The sequence below is a fragment of the Plectropomus leopardus genome, chromosome 24 (genome assembly GCF_026936395.1).
Source record: "Plectropomus leopardus strain MGB_pleo_1.0 chromosome 24, ASM2693639v1, whole genome shotgun sequence".
NCBI classification, from domain to species: Eukaryota; Metazoa; Chordata; class Actinopteri; order Perciformes; family Serranidae; genus Plectropomus; species Plectropomus leopardus.
Genome location: NC_142199.1, coordinates 8,034,262 through 8,049,369, shown reverse-complemented (window position 1 = coordinate 8,049,369; position 15,108 = coordinate 8,034,262). Strand labels below are relative to the sequence as shown.

General features: G+C 40.8%; 1 protein-coding gene across 3 annotated transcripts in view; it reads right to left on the bottom strand.

Moving 5' to 3' along the window:
* Positions 1-15,108, bottom strand: part of LOC121963010 (receptor tyrosine-protein kinase erbB-4) — a 312,568-nt gene that overhangs the window by 124,080 nt on the left and 173,380 nt on the right. For all 3 annotated transcript variants that reach the window (XM_088074549.1, XM_042513368.2, XM_088074550.1), the window contains exon 3: positions 5,623-5,809. In XM_088074549.1, the coding sequence (XP_087930675.1) occupies positions 5,623-5,809 (187 nt within the window). The remainder of the gene's footprint in view (positions 1-5,622; positions 5,810-15,108) is intronic.

Here is a 15,108-nt window from a genome sequence, read left to right as displayed (position 1 = left end):
TGGCTCTATTTGATCTTTCTGTAATTACACCACTTTTTGGAGATCACACCACAAGCTTTATGTTAAATAAAGAGGCTTTGGAAGTAGGATTTTTTTCTACACAAATTCCACACACAATTATTATGGTTCCTTTTTCTCTCTGAATCTTTTGTACAGGGAGTTTTTTTCCTAGACCTGACAGGGAAATATATATAAATATGGCCAGATCCGTCTTAAGTGCCGATTTGAGTCGAATGTGAGGTGGAAAAAAGTTGAAAATGGAGGCGAGCATGGATGCATAAAAAGGCAACATCACTCAGCTGTCTTCATGTGAGCTGCAGTGCTGTAGGATTCTCCTTTTAGGTGTGTGCCCTTTTTTCAAATAAGCAGAGGGTATAATATCTTTGATGTGCTGGATCTTTATACTCTCCACTGAGGGGATTTACAGTACAGATCAAATACAGCCTTTATGACACTTCTGAAACTAACACTTGAGAAAAAAGTAGCCGAGAAATAAACTTTTTTTCTGATTCCCATAAAATGTACTTGAGACAATGGGTGTAGCTAAATAAAACCACATTGGATTGTCTATTTAAGTAACTATATGCCTTGACACAACAGCTTTTTTTATTCCCGCCCATCATATGCAAATCTCCTTAAACACATAGAAAAATCTCCATTTATTTTATTTAGCTGAGCACAGTGTCTGTGAAAATGAGAAGCTGCTCTAAATGCTCGTGAGCTGCTAAATCAATAGTCATGCTCTAAAATGAAGATGCGCATGGGGTTAATTATAATGAAGTCTATTAATCAATTCATCTCAGCAGCAACTGCTGTTGGTAATTTGGCCTAAATGCATTCAAAATACTCGCAGAAAATGCTGCAATTAGCGAGACAGCAGCGGTAAATTATTAGCTTTAAATTAGGGGATGTTTGGGTCGCTGCCAGGTTGTGAAACCACGGCAGTGTCGCTACAGTCCCAGTGAGCATTAAGGAAAGCAAAACAGGTGAGAGAGGCAGAGAGGTTATAGGAGGGGAGAAAGGGATGGCAGAGATTGTGCTTTGCTTTCTGTACACGAGCGAGGGGGGCATTGCTGCCAGATGGGAAGTTGGAGTCAGAGCTCTCTTTGGGGCACACTGAGCCATTTGGCGACCATCCAAATGGGCAATTTCACAGGGTGGAAAAAAAAATTAACAAAAAAACCTCACAAACAAAGCAAAAGTTAGGCAAAGAAAGAAGGGGAAAACCATTTCATACATGCATCTCATCAGCTCGAAGTCTTATGGTGGATATTATCACCTCTGCTGCACGGTATGGGGTAATTAGCACTGCAGTGTCTAGCGAGCCATGTTATATGTATGCACACAGTTCATGTGTTGTGTATAGGTTATTAAGGCTTACAAGAAGCTGTGGGTGCTTCACAGGGGGGAGGCCAAACAAGTCGATACCAGGGGAGTTTCTTGAACACAAATTACTCTATATCCCTGCTACTATACTAGACTGTGCAGCTGTATGCATACCGACTCCCCAGCCAAATTGAATTCCATGCTTTCTGTGAACTCCTACTGTGTGGTGAATCCACTGAGGGATAAAGCAGCAGTGAAGCTGTTGTTTAATGTATTGTGTGCAGCGAGGAATGCTGAATATGTTCTCACTCGGGCACGTACATCCCCTCCAGATATGGTGGTAGGCTGCAAAATTAATTACAAATAAGTACTTTTCATCACACAATGAATCTAAGCAAATGTGCACAGTAGCTTCCTTATCATTGTTGGGCAGGGAGAATAATCTGCCAGGCTAATTTTGAGCTTATTTAAAAGGGAGAATTCACAACCAGGCAGAGGAGTGGAGGGAATCGAGAGGAGCTGCACTGATCCATATGCATGGTTGGATCTGGCTTAATTGCAGCGTCGGGGTGCACTGGGATCAGATGATATGGGCGAAAGCCCGTCCCGAGGATGTGCTGAAACCGGAGATGTGTGGCCAGACAGACAGGGGACCGGTGGAGTCACAGCACAGAAGCAGAGGATCAACACAGTATTCAAAAGTTTCAGGAAAATACGGCAAATTCTGAGATGTAGATTATGCATTGTGGACATAAATAATGCAAGGACTACCTTTCTGCACCCAGAAAGGAATTTCTGAAGATACCTCACTTATATTCTCCACTGTGTCTTTCCAGTTTCATAAAGAAAAACATCTGTATCTGTTCACAGGATGTATTGTACGTTGACTGGACTTCAGCCAGTTGGTTACTCTTTATCTGAGGTACGCTAGAAATAATGTCTTGTGGTTGTACGCCTCTGCCAACCAGTCCAGACTCATATGAAGCCATGCCTGTAGACAATGCTTCAAATATGTATGTTGCTGCAAAGAAGCAAATAAAATTCTGAAATCTGGATGCATCGCACACATCTTCAACCTGGCAGCACATACGAACTATACAATCTACACAGCTTCAGGATAAGGGTCAAAAATGTCACCAGTCTTTGACCAAATGTCCCCTTGAGAAAATTCCCTCAAGGCATTCTTGAGATGTAGTGTCATAAGAATGAGATGGATGTAAAGCCACAGTGATCTTGATCTGTGACCACCAAATTCACATAAGTTTATCTTTGATTCCAGGTGGACGTGGAGCCAGATTTGAAGAAATTTCCTACAAGAATTCCTAAGGCATTATTCTTCTAAGAATGAGACAGACACAAGGCCTCAGTGGCCTTTAACGGAACAACTAAATCTAATCAGTTCATGCTTGACTCTAAGTGGATGTTTGTGCAAAATTTAAGGAAATTATCACTAGCAATTTTGCTAGTGATAATGTTGCATTCACAAGAATCAGAACAAGAAGCCACAGTGACCTTGACCTTTGACCACCGGAATCAAATCAGTTTTTCCTTGAGTCCAAGTGGACGTTTGAGCCCTCATGTTCACAAGAATGAACTAGATGGACAAAACATAATGCTACTGGCCACAGCTGTCACCAGTGCAGAAAAAAAACGCACAGAAACTTGTGTCCAATAACTGTTTCATGTGTCATTCCTGGAAGCTTATGAAGGACACTGATCACGCATCACTTTCACCCAAGAAGAAAGCTGTTTTTCATGAAATAAAAGCAAAGAAAAACTAAAACAAGACACAACCAAGCCAATAAGGCCACCACATACTTTGTTTTTGACACTTTCAGTCGAAGTTATTTCTAGTATAGTGTCAGTCTTTGGTTTGCAGAAAACAGCATTCGTTAGAGCAGTTAGAGAAATGACAGAGAAAGTCATGAGCCACCCATAGTAGAAGGGAAAAAACAGAAAAGAAAACCATGAGGCATCTATCATGACTCAGACAGGGATAAAGGTCCACTTAGGCCTCTCTCTCTTTGTAAGGGTGGTCAAAATGGAAGGCACCCTCCTGCTTTATCAGCTTAAGGTGTCAGCATGCCCTTAAAACTCTCAGGAGTCCTTTATCACCGTGTTCAGACTCCATAAAACGCTGCTTATTACACTAAATCTGTCATGCGCTTTAATATGGATCACAGTTTGATCCCTCACCATCAATCACAAAAACACTACGCCAAAGTCAATGGCATAAGAGCCCAGGATGAATCTCTGCTGTCCGACTTTCTCAAAAACAGACGTTTTTTTCTCGCCATTGCGTGGACGCCTGAGTTTTATCATGCTTGATTTTAGTCCACAAAAAGTTAAAAAGGGTGGTCAAGGACTGAGAGACACATGACTTCTGTTTTACACTCAAATTAATTTGGTTCCTCTGTGAAACATTTGAGACAGAATTGCCTGCAGGAGGAACGCAGGATGGATGTAGGATAAATTGCAATGCCCACAGGAGAGCAGTGTAAAGCGGGCAGATCGATGCCAGAGAAGAAGCCTCAGGCAAAATACAACAAAAGGGGGATGCAGCAGAGGCATCCTGGTGGCTTGGCAGTTTAGGGTGCATACCACGTGGTTAGTCAACGGTGGGACTCAGCCCAGTTTGCTACCCTTTCCTCATCACATGCTCTGGCACTCAACATCAAAACTAATCATAAAGGTGCTACATCTTTTAACATTTTTAAATAATCATAGGCTAACAAATTACATCCGACATCTCGGTAAGGACAAATTGTCAGGAGGACTGGCAGCTTATCGCACATTTGTTCTTTGGCTGTAGTTTAGAGGACATACTGTACATGCTGGATGTAATTTTTTCCATTGGCCATTGTAAGATGCGCTAAGAGATTTAGCTCCATTCGTGCTGGAAGAACAGCACTTTTTTTGTTTGTTTTTCCTGCCATGAATAAATCCAGCAAATCCGACAAGATGACAGAAGGAAATGCCATGTGGAGACTTGAAAAGGCACTTTGTCCTTCTTGGTCTTGTCTACAAGTAGTTGACAAACCTATGTGGTAAGTTTCCAAATGAGAAAAATGATGGGATATGGCAAGAAGACTGAGACAACTGCAAGTCCGATACCTTTTTCCTTTCTGCAAAACATTCAGTACATCCCCTGAGGTGACGACACCACCATCTTTTCTTGGAACACTTTCCTGACCTCCTGCTATATCACAGTCTCTCTCTGTTTACCGTCTTCCCTGGCACTCCAGACAGTATGGCCTCAAATAGAGCAAAAAAATGCTGTAAAAGAAAAAAAGAGTGACCCTGACAGAGCTTCTCCTCAGATTGTATCTGACAGTTGTCCCTCAGCCAGAGTTTCTCCTACGACGGCTTGTGTTTTTCTCTCGGAGCGATGGTAATGCCACCGCCAAAATGGGGACAAAAAACGGAAACATCTGACTCCTGAAAACCTTTTAGCAGCTCAAACTGTGAGAATTAGATGTATGATTTATACAGCTAATGAGGAAATTGGCTGTTTGGAGGCAGCAGTGAGAGGAGGTATGATTCAGCAAGGAAGGCGGCGAAGCAGGTACTTTAAACGTTGAATTTACAGTAACAGAAACTAGCGTTTGCTGCTTTTATTCTTACTGGACTTGGAAGGTCACTTCACCACGGGGTAACACCAAAATGGCAAAGATTAACTGATGCTGAGGTCAGAACTCAAAGGTCTGATACCAAGATAGCATTAACGCAGACAAAAGCTACCCTTTACGAATGTAATCCACTTATGCCCTCTGACATGACAACAACAAAAAGAGCAGCTGATAAATAAAACATAATGCAACCACTTCCAAAAACTAACTCTGTAAAAGACGCCTCTCTTTCACTGTGTAAACAAAAATGTAATTAATGAGAAAACAGGACTTTTCACAGACATTTGATCCTTCTATATAGCAACACAGAAGATTAATTTGCTGGGGTGGCAGATACGTTCCTTCAAAAGTTGAGTTCCAATTTTGTGACTTAATTAAAAAGGCTCTATTAAAGCTGTATGTGGGTGTAAAAACAAGTCAAACACAAGCATTTTTGTGCAGGAATAGCAATATGTTTTGCAGGGTGCTACAAATGGATTCCTAATATATAAAAAGTTGCCATAAATTATCTACTATGGGAGTTTTGATGCATCAAAAAACTCTTTTATTCTAATTTATCTGCTTAATTTACCTGCTAAGAGGAAGTGAAAGGAAAAAAGTGCAAGCTTTACAGTGTCACATTGTAATGCAGCATTAGATATGCCAGCACTCGTGCATTCATTCTGACCTGTGAGGTTTCGCAGGCCCAGCTGCCTCAGGCCGTAGTACCCGTCCTGCCTGTAGTTGAGGAAGATGGCCAGAGAGTAGCGTCCCTCATACAGTTTGGTCCCTCGGATGATCCGCAGGTTCTCCAGCGGCAGTTGGTCGAACTGGTTAAGAGCCACCAACACATAGCCGGTCACTTCTCTGATTGACTGCATGGAGAAAAAGAAAAGAGAGGAGTGAATTTAATATGCAGCATGACGCTCAAATTCAATGGTTACAGGTTTCAATCATGGACTGTATGAATAACAGATGTAGCTTTTGTGACGTCAACCTGCCGTTTCAAGTATGGCAAGTGACCATGGATGAGAGTTTGTTTTTATGGAGTAGTGTGGGGTGGATCTGACTCACAGACTGTAGCCAAATCTAGCAGACAGCCTGTTTCTCAAGTGGCCTTGCCCTTAAACTTGCATAACTTTGGGCCTTAATAAAATGTATATGGGTTATGGAGTTATGAAAAAAAAATAAATCACCCCTTTACATGAATATTAAACTTGACTGACTTGCTGATTTTTGTACCAGGCTCTCAACATGTATTTCTGGTGTAAAGTTGGCCATTTTAAAATGGGTATCTATTGAAAAGAACTATTTTGGAGTCAGCGTAAAGTGGCCATTAGATGAACTGCAGTGTTTTGACTCTTCTGCATTTCCTTCATTTTTTAGCCTCAGAGGTTGCTACTCAATAACAAGTAAAAAAGAGGACTCTGTTTCGTAAGATGTTTTAAAATCTGAAATGCATATTATGTGCTGCACAAATAGTATGACTACATTGACTCTAACGTTCAGTGTTCCATGCCAATGTGAAAAAATAATGTACCCTACATACCGCATTTAACATTTGCCTTTTTATTGATCTCTATAAAAATATATCTGCAAATGTATGCATAATGTGTAGGCATGCAGAACAAGATTTGGGTATTGGAAACATTCTGCTTTCTGTTTGTTGTCCATTTGTAGTTCAATGAGTACTGACCAATCACAGATGAGTGGCAGGGATAAAGGCCAAAAGAGGTGGAAAGCAATGGATGAAATGCAATTTCAGAACTCTCTAGCTATTGAGTTACAAAAGTTTGCATTTTATCAACTTTGTTTTGTTATTCTGCATTCATTTGCAGATATCCATAGATCAGCAGAAACACAGGTGCACAGAAAAGAAGGTCTTAACAAGGATATCTGCTGTCTGCACCAGAACCTCCAAAATATTGGCTATCAGACTTATAGCACATAGATTCCGTGATTATCTTTTTATAAACGCAACCAAAGTCTTTTGATTTCCTTAACCAAGGTTTTGCTGAATTGTCCAATATGGATGTATTTGTCTGGTGATGTGTGGGGAAGAGAAAACAAAACCAAAATCCTAGAACTCTTTGTAGAAAATGATTGTCAAATTACTTACTGATCTACTGGATTTAAGGTCAACTTTCATTTCTTCTTAAACCATGTTTAAGAAAAATGACAAAATAAATCTACCTTCTACCCTTCTAAAGAGTGCTTGAGGTTGAACCAAAGTGACCACACTACTCACTGCCACCTCCAACCCTGATATTTTAACCCCAGGGTGCCTTTTTTTAACGTCTGCCTCATGAAATGCGCTTAAAGGAATACTTCAACCCCAAATAACCAAAAATTAAGCTTTCTTCACAAATTCAACATAACAGGGGGTGAGTCATTGATACATAAATGGTCATTTGGGGGTGAAGTATTCCTTTAAGGCGGTAATGCATTCCTCTCAGTCTCTGTGCACAGAGCATGTTATTTGCATTTTGAAATGTCAAGCTAATGAAAGATTTGGACATACAGTCCAAAGTGATTAAAATGTCAGCTCAATTACAGCCTGATTACACTTCTCCTCTGATTACAGTCTCTCAGCATTTCTGTAAGGCTTGAGAGGCCAAGACAGAACAAAATTTGACATTTGTAGAGCAAATAATTTTAAAATTTAAATAGGGTATATTTGTTACTGTATTTGATTTTATATCCTGTATGTTTTTAGTATCATATGGGAACTCTCAGTCAGGTGCGATTAAATTCCTAAGAGACCTAAAACTAAAAGAAGAAAAAGAATTTGGCGTCGGTTCAAGCCGATCGGCCTTGGCTGAATGCCTGACTCAGACACACATAATATGCGGAAATAGAGAGCTCCAGTGTGCAGAGTGCCCTGCAGAAGAACATGGCAGACCTCAACTATCTGCCTCATCGTGCATCAATTGACCTTCTCAAAAGTCACTAAAAAAACAGGATGATTACCTCTGTGTTATGCTCTTGATGAGGCAAATTAATTCAACCGCAAAGTCAGGCTGAAGGATGGTGCGAAGGCAAGCACTTTGAGTTTTTCAAATACTTTTTTTATTCCAATTCTTCAAAAGAGTGTTTGCCCTCATCTTGGGGTCATCGTTGAAAAAAGTAAGAACAAACTAGAGAGTTAAGGGTCAATGATACACAGTTCTGTGTTATCACATCAACAGATGAGTGTAGTGCTTTGTATTAGCAGTGTGGCGATATGAAACGTGTTTTGATACATGGGTTATGATTCAGTTTATCTTGATATGTTGTGATACTGCAAGCAAGGCGATACATTAAGATTTTTTAAAATCTATATTCAGGAAAACTGTCTTTGCTAGCAGATTGCTCTTCATGAGTCTGCCTGTTTCGTAGGCCTGTTTTCTTTGTGTTAATGCTAAAAATTAGGGATGTCAGTTTTTCGGTTAATTTGCCGATACCTAACACTCATTAACTGGTAACTTACCAGTAAATATTTCGGGGAAAAAATGTCGTTCAAGTGCTATTCATAAAAAGTCGTGAAATTTTATTATGATGTAAATTTCTCACCGCTATATTTTTCTGACATATTTGGTAATAGAGGCAGCTTCATTTTGACTCTCAAACCCCCTTTAGCATTGTTAACCATGTTAGCACCACAAACCCAGCTGACACAGCTAACAGAGCCAATGGTGTATAATGCAATATGTAGAATTTTCATACTTTGCACTCAAATGTCAAGAATTATACCTGAATTAACCAATGACACTCCTAAATACACCTATAAATATTGCTTTTAAACTGAAAAAAGTGGTTTGGGGGTTTATTTAGTTTTTAAATAGAACACAAAATGCTTGAATGCCACAAATTGTTGCAAGTAAACCTTATAAATAAAAAAAAAGTCCCTATATTGTTTTTGAGAATATGATACAGTGTTACAAAACAAAATTCCACAATACTTAAGCATATCAATATTTTACTACATCCGTACAAAGTGGCCCTACAGAAGAAAGCTGAGAAAGAACTACTTTTAGCTGACAGCCCTATCAATCAATTTAGCAGCTCGATCTTCACATACAGCATCATTGCACCATAGCTTGATGCGTGTACAGTGTGTGTTCCTACTGAAACACAACTTATTCCCTTGTGGCTACAACTCCATCTCCATTTCTGTGGCCATGCAATATTCATCTGAGTCACTCAAACAGCAGCCGGAGCTTACTTATACACACACAGAAACTTGGGAACACACATACAACAGCTGTTAAATGCCACACTTACACATTTTACCGACCACCGCTGACAAGCCTAATTAGAACTCTACATTTAAAAGTGGGGGGAGGAAAAAAAGGGAAACAGAGCTGCTTACAAGGTTCAACGCTGGCTTGTACAACGGAGGCTTCGTTTGCAGCAGTTGGCAGACACAGATTTTATTCCTGTGGCTTTTTTTGTTCTCTTCTGGGAATCATTTCCTCTTTGTCTCCAAGTTTTGGTGGTAGACAAAGTGTCAACAGCTGCTTGTTGTCACATGGGTACTAGAGGCGTCACATAGTGGGTGTAAAAACATGCAGAGATTCAAATAATTTCCCAAAAAGCTCCCAGCTTACCCTGAAGAGGTGCAAGGACCAACTGGTAGGGGTCACGAGTGCAGCAACAAGGATATGATCTCGCCATGTTCCAGTTAGATGGAGTAAGAGGTACCTAACGTTTTGTTTGTCCTTACTGTGGTTGCTAAGGTCTTTTGTGCAACAGTTAAACAAAATTTAAGCAATTCCTTAAGCATGAGACCAAGATAAGAAGAAAAAGTTAGTCTTTAAGTAACCATTTTAAATAAGTATGTTTTTTGCAACTGACTGTATTTCAAGGAAACCTTAACTAGGACTTTAAGGAAAATTTTAAGGTGATTTGGCAATCAGTCTATGTTGATTTGATGCTCAAAGCAGCAACTCTGTTATGCCTTCAAACTCTCGATGATCATTCAATAATAACGTCTAATTTAAGCGCATTTTTAATATATAGCAACAAGGGAATGAGTTCTGAAGCAATAGCCAGCTAAAGAGACATCCTAATGACCAGCGACAGCCCAGATGATTGGTTAGAAAGGAGGGAGGGGATGAGTAATGTGAGGTTTGATTGGCTGCTGACCCCTGGGAACGCTAGTGGAGACTGACAGGACACAGTGTGTGGAGTGCCTGCATTTCAGGATAATAGCAGGTAACCGAGATCCGCTTCTATATCGAGCGCTCGGCAAACACGCGCACCTGCCAAGTTGGCTTATTGTAACACTAACACAATGGGAAGGAAACAGACAGTGGAGGTGCTTATTAGCGAGATTACAATGTGTCAATCACCTGGAGAGTGAAAGAACAACATAATAAAAGAGCAGTGGAATCCATTTCAGGGAAGCTTTGATTAGCATACTTATTGCAAAAAGGATTTCTATTGTGCAGTACTTCACTGCCTGTCAAAAAAAAACCCTTAGTGAAATCATTTTCTGTCAAATATGTTTTGTAAGTTAAAAAAATAATGTTTGTTAGAGAGTTTGAGAGTTGTGCAACTTTATGCAACTCCATGCAACTAGATGCAACTCGTGACTCTGGCTCTAAAATCAGTGCAAAGAAAAGGATTTCTTCTCCAGGCGCCATGGTTGGAAGTTGTGCCGTTTTGTCACATTGACCCAGCCGTGACCCTCGTGTTTACAGCTGTGGGACTCGTGAGCTCGCCCTGGCTATCACTATCTCCGTGGTAACCCTCAGGTGCCTCCCAGGGGCGCTGTGACTGGGGCAGCGGGAAGGCTGCTCCGCCACCCGACCCAGCTGTAGGCATGCACTCGGCTGCTGGCAGACTCCACAGTGCTTCCACTGTGCCCTCTTCTCCCTGCCAGCCTCCGGGACCCGCTGGCGAAAACCAAAGAAAAACTGTTTCCCTGTTGCTTAGCAACCGCAGGAAAGCCTTCCAGCGGGAGTGCGGGAGAGCAAAGAGGGAGAGAGCAGGCAGAAGAAAGAAAAAAAAACACATTTAGAAAGGATTTTTTTGTTGTAATTTACCTAATTAAATTAAAGGATTACTCTGCCCTTTCTCAGTAATTTTCTTCCGCTTTGACACTATTTAATTTCCTCCGGTTGCCATAAATTATATTTTCACGAACGCTTTCTAGATCAATATTTATCTGCATTCCTCTGTGCTGTAGGAGGAGAGGAAGCAAGGAGGAGGGAGGTCCGGAGGGAAGTAAACACAAGCACCTGCATTTTTCCCCTCCTGCTGCATCAACTGCGCTCAGTTTCAGAATCACAAACACACAAGCTGAAGGACTTGGAGAAGCTGCCCACCGCTGCCTCGTGGGTGATGTGCTCAGACTTAACAAGGCGGATGGTGTTCTTCCTTCTCTTGTATTTTCTCAAAAAATACACACTTAACAAGGTGAGTGGGAGGGCTAATTTGTAGCAACAAGGTGCATGAACTCTCTATTGCTCACACACACACACATCCCTTTCCTTCATCCTCCTTGAAAAATGACCCTTAGCTTGTGACATTTGAGCTGAAAAAGTGGCTCAAAAAAATCTTTACACAGCCTGGCACAAGTCCAGGTCATTATTTTAGATACCGTTTCAACTGAATCTTTTGATTTCAGCTTGACTCTGATGGATCTGTTTTTTTCTGAGAGCCACAAAGGTTTGGAGCAGAAATTCACTCACTCACATTTACACAATCTCAACACAAGCCTCAGATATTCCAATAACCCCAGCCTACGCAAGGAAAAAAAAACACCGCCAGGAGGCACAGACAAGACTTAATCGACGTAGGTCAACTTCCCATGATGCATTGCAAGTTTAACATTTCCTCTAGCGCTTTTCTCCATCAATCGCAGGCAATTAGTGGCCTAGCGTGTGAATGTTCAGTGAAATAGAATCCTATGCGGTCCCGACAGGCTTGTTTCCTCTCTTCCTTTCGCTTTACCTCTGGGCGAAATGCGTGAATTTCACATGTTGGTAAATTGCTCTTTGCATCTCCAGGATGCATTGCATTGAGGCCAAGGCAGGGGAGCCAAAAGTGCTTTATCTTCTTCACACAACATAATCATGATAGAAGGTGCCTGTGCTGTCTTGGAAACAGAAACTGCTTGATATGAGTTGCCGTGCTCAGGCACCTGTAACCCCTCCAGAGACGTGGAAATGTTTGCAGTGTCTCACAGTATAGAGTATCTGGAAGGCGGAATAATTGTGTTCAAGCCAGTTTGAAATTAACAAAGTGCTGTCTTGCAAAGTAAACAGTTTAATCAGTTAATGAATCGAAACCTGTGCTCACAGTTGACTGTTTGGTGTCATGATTCAGCAACAGTTGAGTAAAAAGAGAGAGGCGAATACTAAAGCTGGATTAAAGATGAAGCAAAGTGACTCGGAACCACCAATTAAAGCTCAAATATGCCTTAACAGACACTTATGTAAGCCAATTTACCAAACTGCTTGGTGTTTTTAGGCTATTAGCCTGTATGTCTACTATAATTTTTCATTTAACTTACTTTGCAGATATTCAAGAAACCTTGCCAACACAGCCAATAGATTTGCACACAAATTTCTCCAGTCTCCTAGGAATCGCCTTTGGGCTGTATCCTAGATTTAGAGGGAAAGTGCTGCATTAGAGAATTTGAGAGGAAGAATAAAGAGTGGTTTGAATTTAATATATCATTGCTCCACATTCTCCATCTGGATACGTGTATGACATGTATTATAAGACTGAATTATTCCTTTCATGTCACCGACATGAGTAGAAAAAGATCATGGTATTGGATGCATTTATAAATATTATCAGTCTTCTTCCTACAAAAAAAACCTGTCTTCCCAAACATGAAAATAAACAAAAATTCAAACAAAATTTGTAACAAATCAGTTGAATGTGCTACGATTTTGCAACTTATACTAAAAATTTATGAGCAGAAATTAACACAATTTCAAGCTCATTAGAGCTTGCCAAAACTTCACAAGTCACAGGTGAATGCATTTAACAATACAACTATAGTAAGACAACCGTTTACACACAGATAGACAGTTGAATAAATGAATGAACAAGTGGGGCAGTGGAAGACTCGCAGCTCCTGTGTTCAGCGAGGTAAAATTATGTTTTTGTCTGAGTCTGTAGAGAGCAAAGATAAGTTTCATCTTAGTACTGCGCACAAAACAAGACAAATGAGATTTGTATTATACTGCAGGATTTGCTTAAGAGTTTGTGGATAGATATTTTGATATTTGATAAGTTTTCTTAACAAATTAAACATAACACCCAGAAACTGTGAAAAAGAAAAAGTGATATACAAATGGGTGAACTAATACAGTACAGTACTTGAGTGGAGATACTCATTTCCTGCAGATAGATTAAAAATTAATTGAAAACCTGGAGAAATAAGTAGAGAACAAATGTAGATTGAATTGGAGGATCTATGACAAGAAGCACTGAAACTCAAACCCTTACACCAATTTAATTTGTCCTACATATGTACGTCTCACTATCATAACCTAAATAACTCATTATGTTGGGATTTGTACTTTGCTGTGATCCAACATTATGTTACTGAGGGCTCTATCCAAGTGGGCTTATTTCCACCATGGAGTTAATTCTCTCTTATTTATTTTCTAAAATTTAATCTACTCTGGTCTCTCCCTCTGACAGTGCTGCTTTCATCAGGCTAAGCCGATTTGGATAGACTCTTAAACAACATCAGTGGGGTGAAGCGGCTGGATCTCCGAAAAAGGAGGGAAAAACAAGGCTTTGTTATCTCAAAATAATGAGATATTTAAGTCGTGCTCGTGAGAAAACAACGTTTGATACCTTGAGATAACGATGTAATTCAATTGTTATCTCGGGATAGTGAACATAAGCGCTACAAACTGGGGAAGTTGCTGTGCTGAGATAATGAGATAGTTAGGGCATGATCGTGTTTGATATCTTGAGATAATGACACAATTAAGTTGTAATCTCAACATAGCAAGACTAAAATAGTAGGATGCAAATATTAGATGGCGGGAATAAAAATGTTTGGAGGAAATCAGCAACAAATGAGAGGGAGGTAAAGAAAGTAGAAGAGGAGTTTAGGGTTAGGGAGTGCAACTTGGTGGAGCATTTGCTGGAAGCGCGCAATGATAAGGGGAAGGGAAGTGGAGCACAGAGGAGATATATTTCAAAGCATAATTAATAGTGCACCTGTTCCTGTCATCTGGATGAGTGAGAGTGTAAATGAGGTAGATGGCATGAGAAGGAGCGATAGGAGGTGGAGGAAGGATTCAGTGAAGGTGGGAGACGGGGAGGAAGGGATGGGGAGTGATAGACGGAGAGAGGGGAAGGCATAGCAAAGTGGAAAGGAGCGGAGGACGGGGCAAAAAGGCATCATACAGGGAAAAAAGTATAATGGCACCATTATAAAATACAAGAGATGGGACACATATTATGGTGATTATGGCTCATTTCCATACATATAGAGCACTCTGCCAGTGAGTCAAGGAGAGTGCAGCGGCGCATGTCAGCGGCAACACTGCAGACTCTCATCGGCTTGATCCGACCGGAGCACCGGCGCAATCTGACTCCTCCACACGGCGGCAAAGTCAATGGGCGGGCAGGGACCTGTTTACCAATTTGCTTCAATGAGCTCTGTAAGAGAAGTATGCACTCCTTCACCTCATGCGACTGTTTGGCTGCTAAGTATGCTGAGAGCACTCGGGTGTGACATTCAAGATTTTAAGAAATCCTGTTTAAAAAAAATCAAGGCCTTTGAGAAGAGGGCCATTGACTTTGAAATAAATGAAAATCCAGCTGCATGAAATGTCACCGTGAAAATGACTGAGTCATTCAGTCCAGGTATTTGTGCAGAGCTTTTTTTTCGATTTGAAACATCTCAAGTTTGTTGATAGTACCCTGAGGTACTCCTGTGAGATGAATCAACAGGGTGAGAAGTGTGCAGGTGGGGGGAGGGTGGGGCTTTTTGCTCACATCAAATGAAAAGCACATCAAATGCGGACGAGCGAGTGTTTTGAACCCACACACCACTTTTCATGTTGGTGGCGCAGAGCGGTTTGAAATCCATTCCCTTTAAGGCTTTTTAGCTTCTCAACTGGCACATTAGGGAAAAAGGAAAGTTAATTTCTCGCTCAATCAAAAGGCTTTAGCTGGAACTTTCAGTGGTGGCTCTCAGTTACCTGAATCG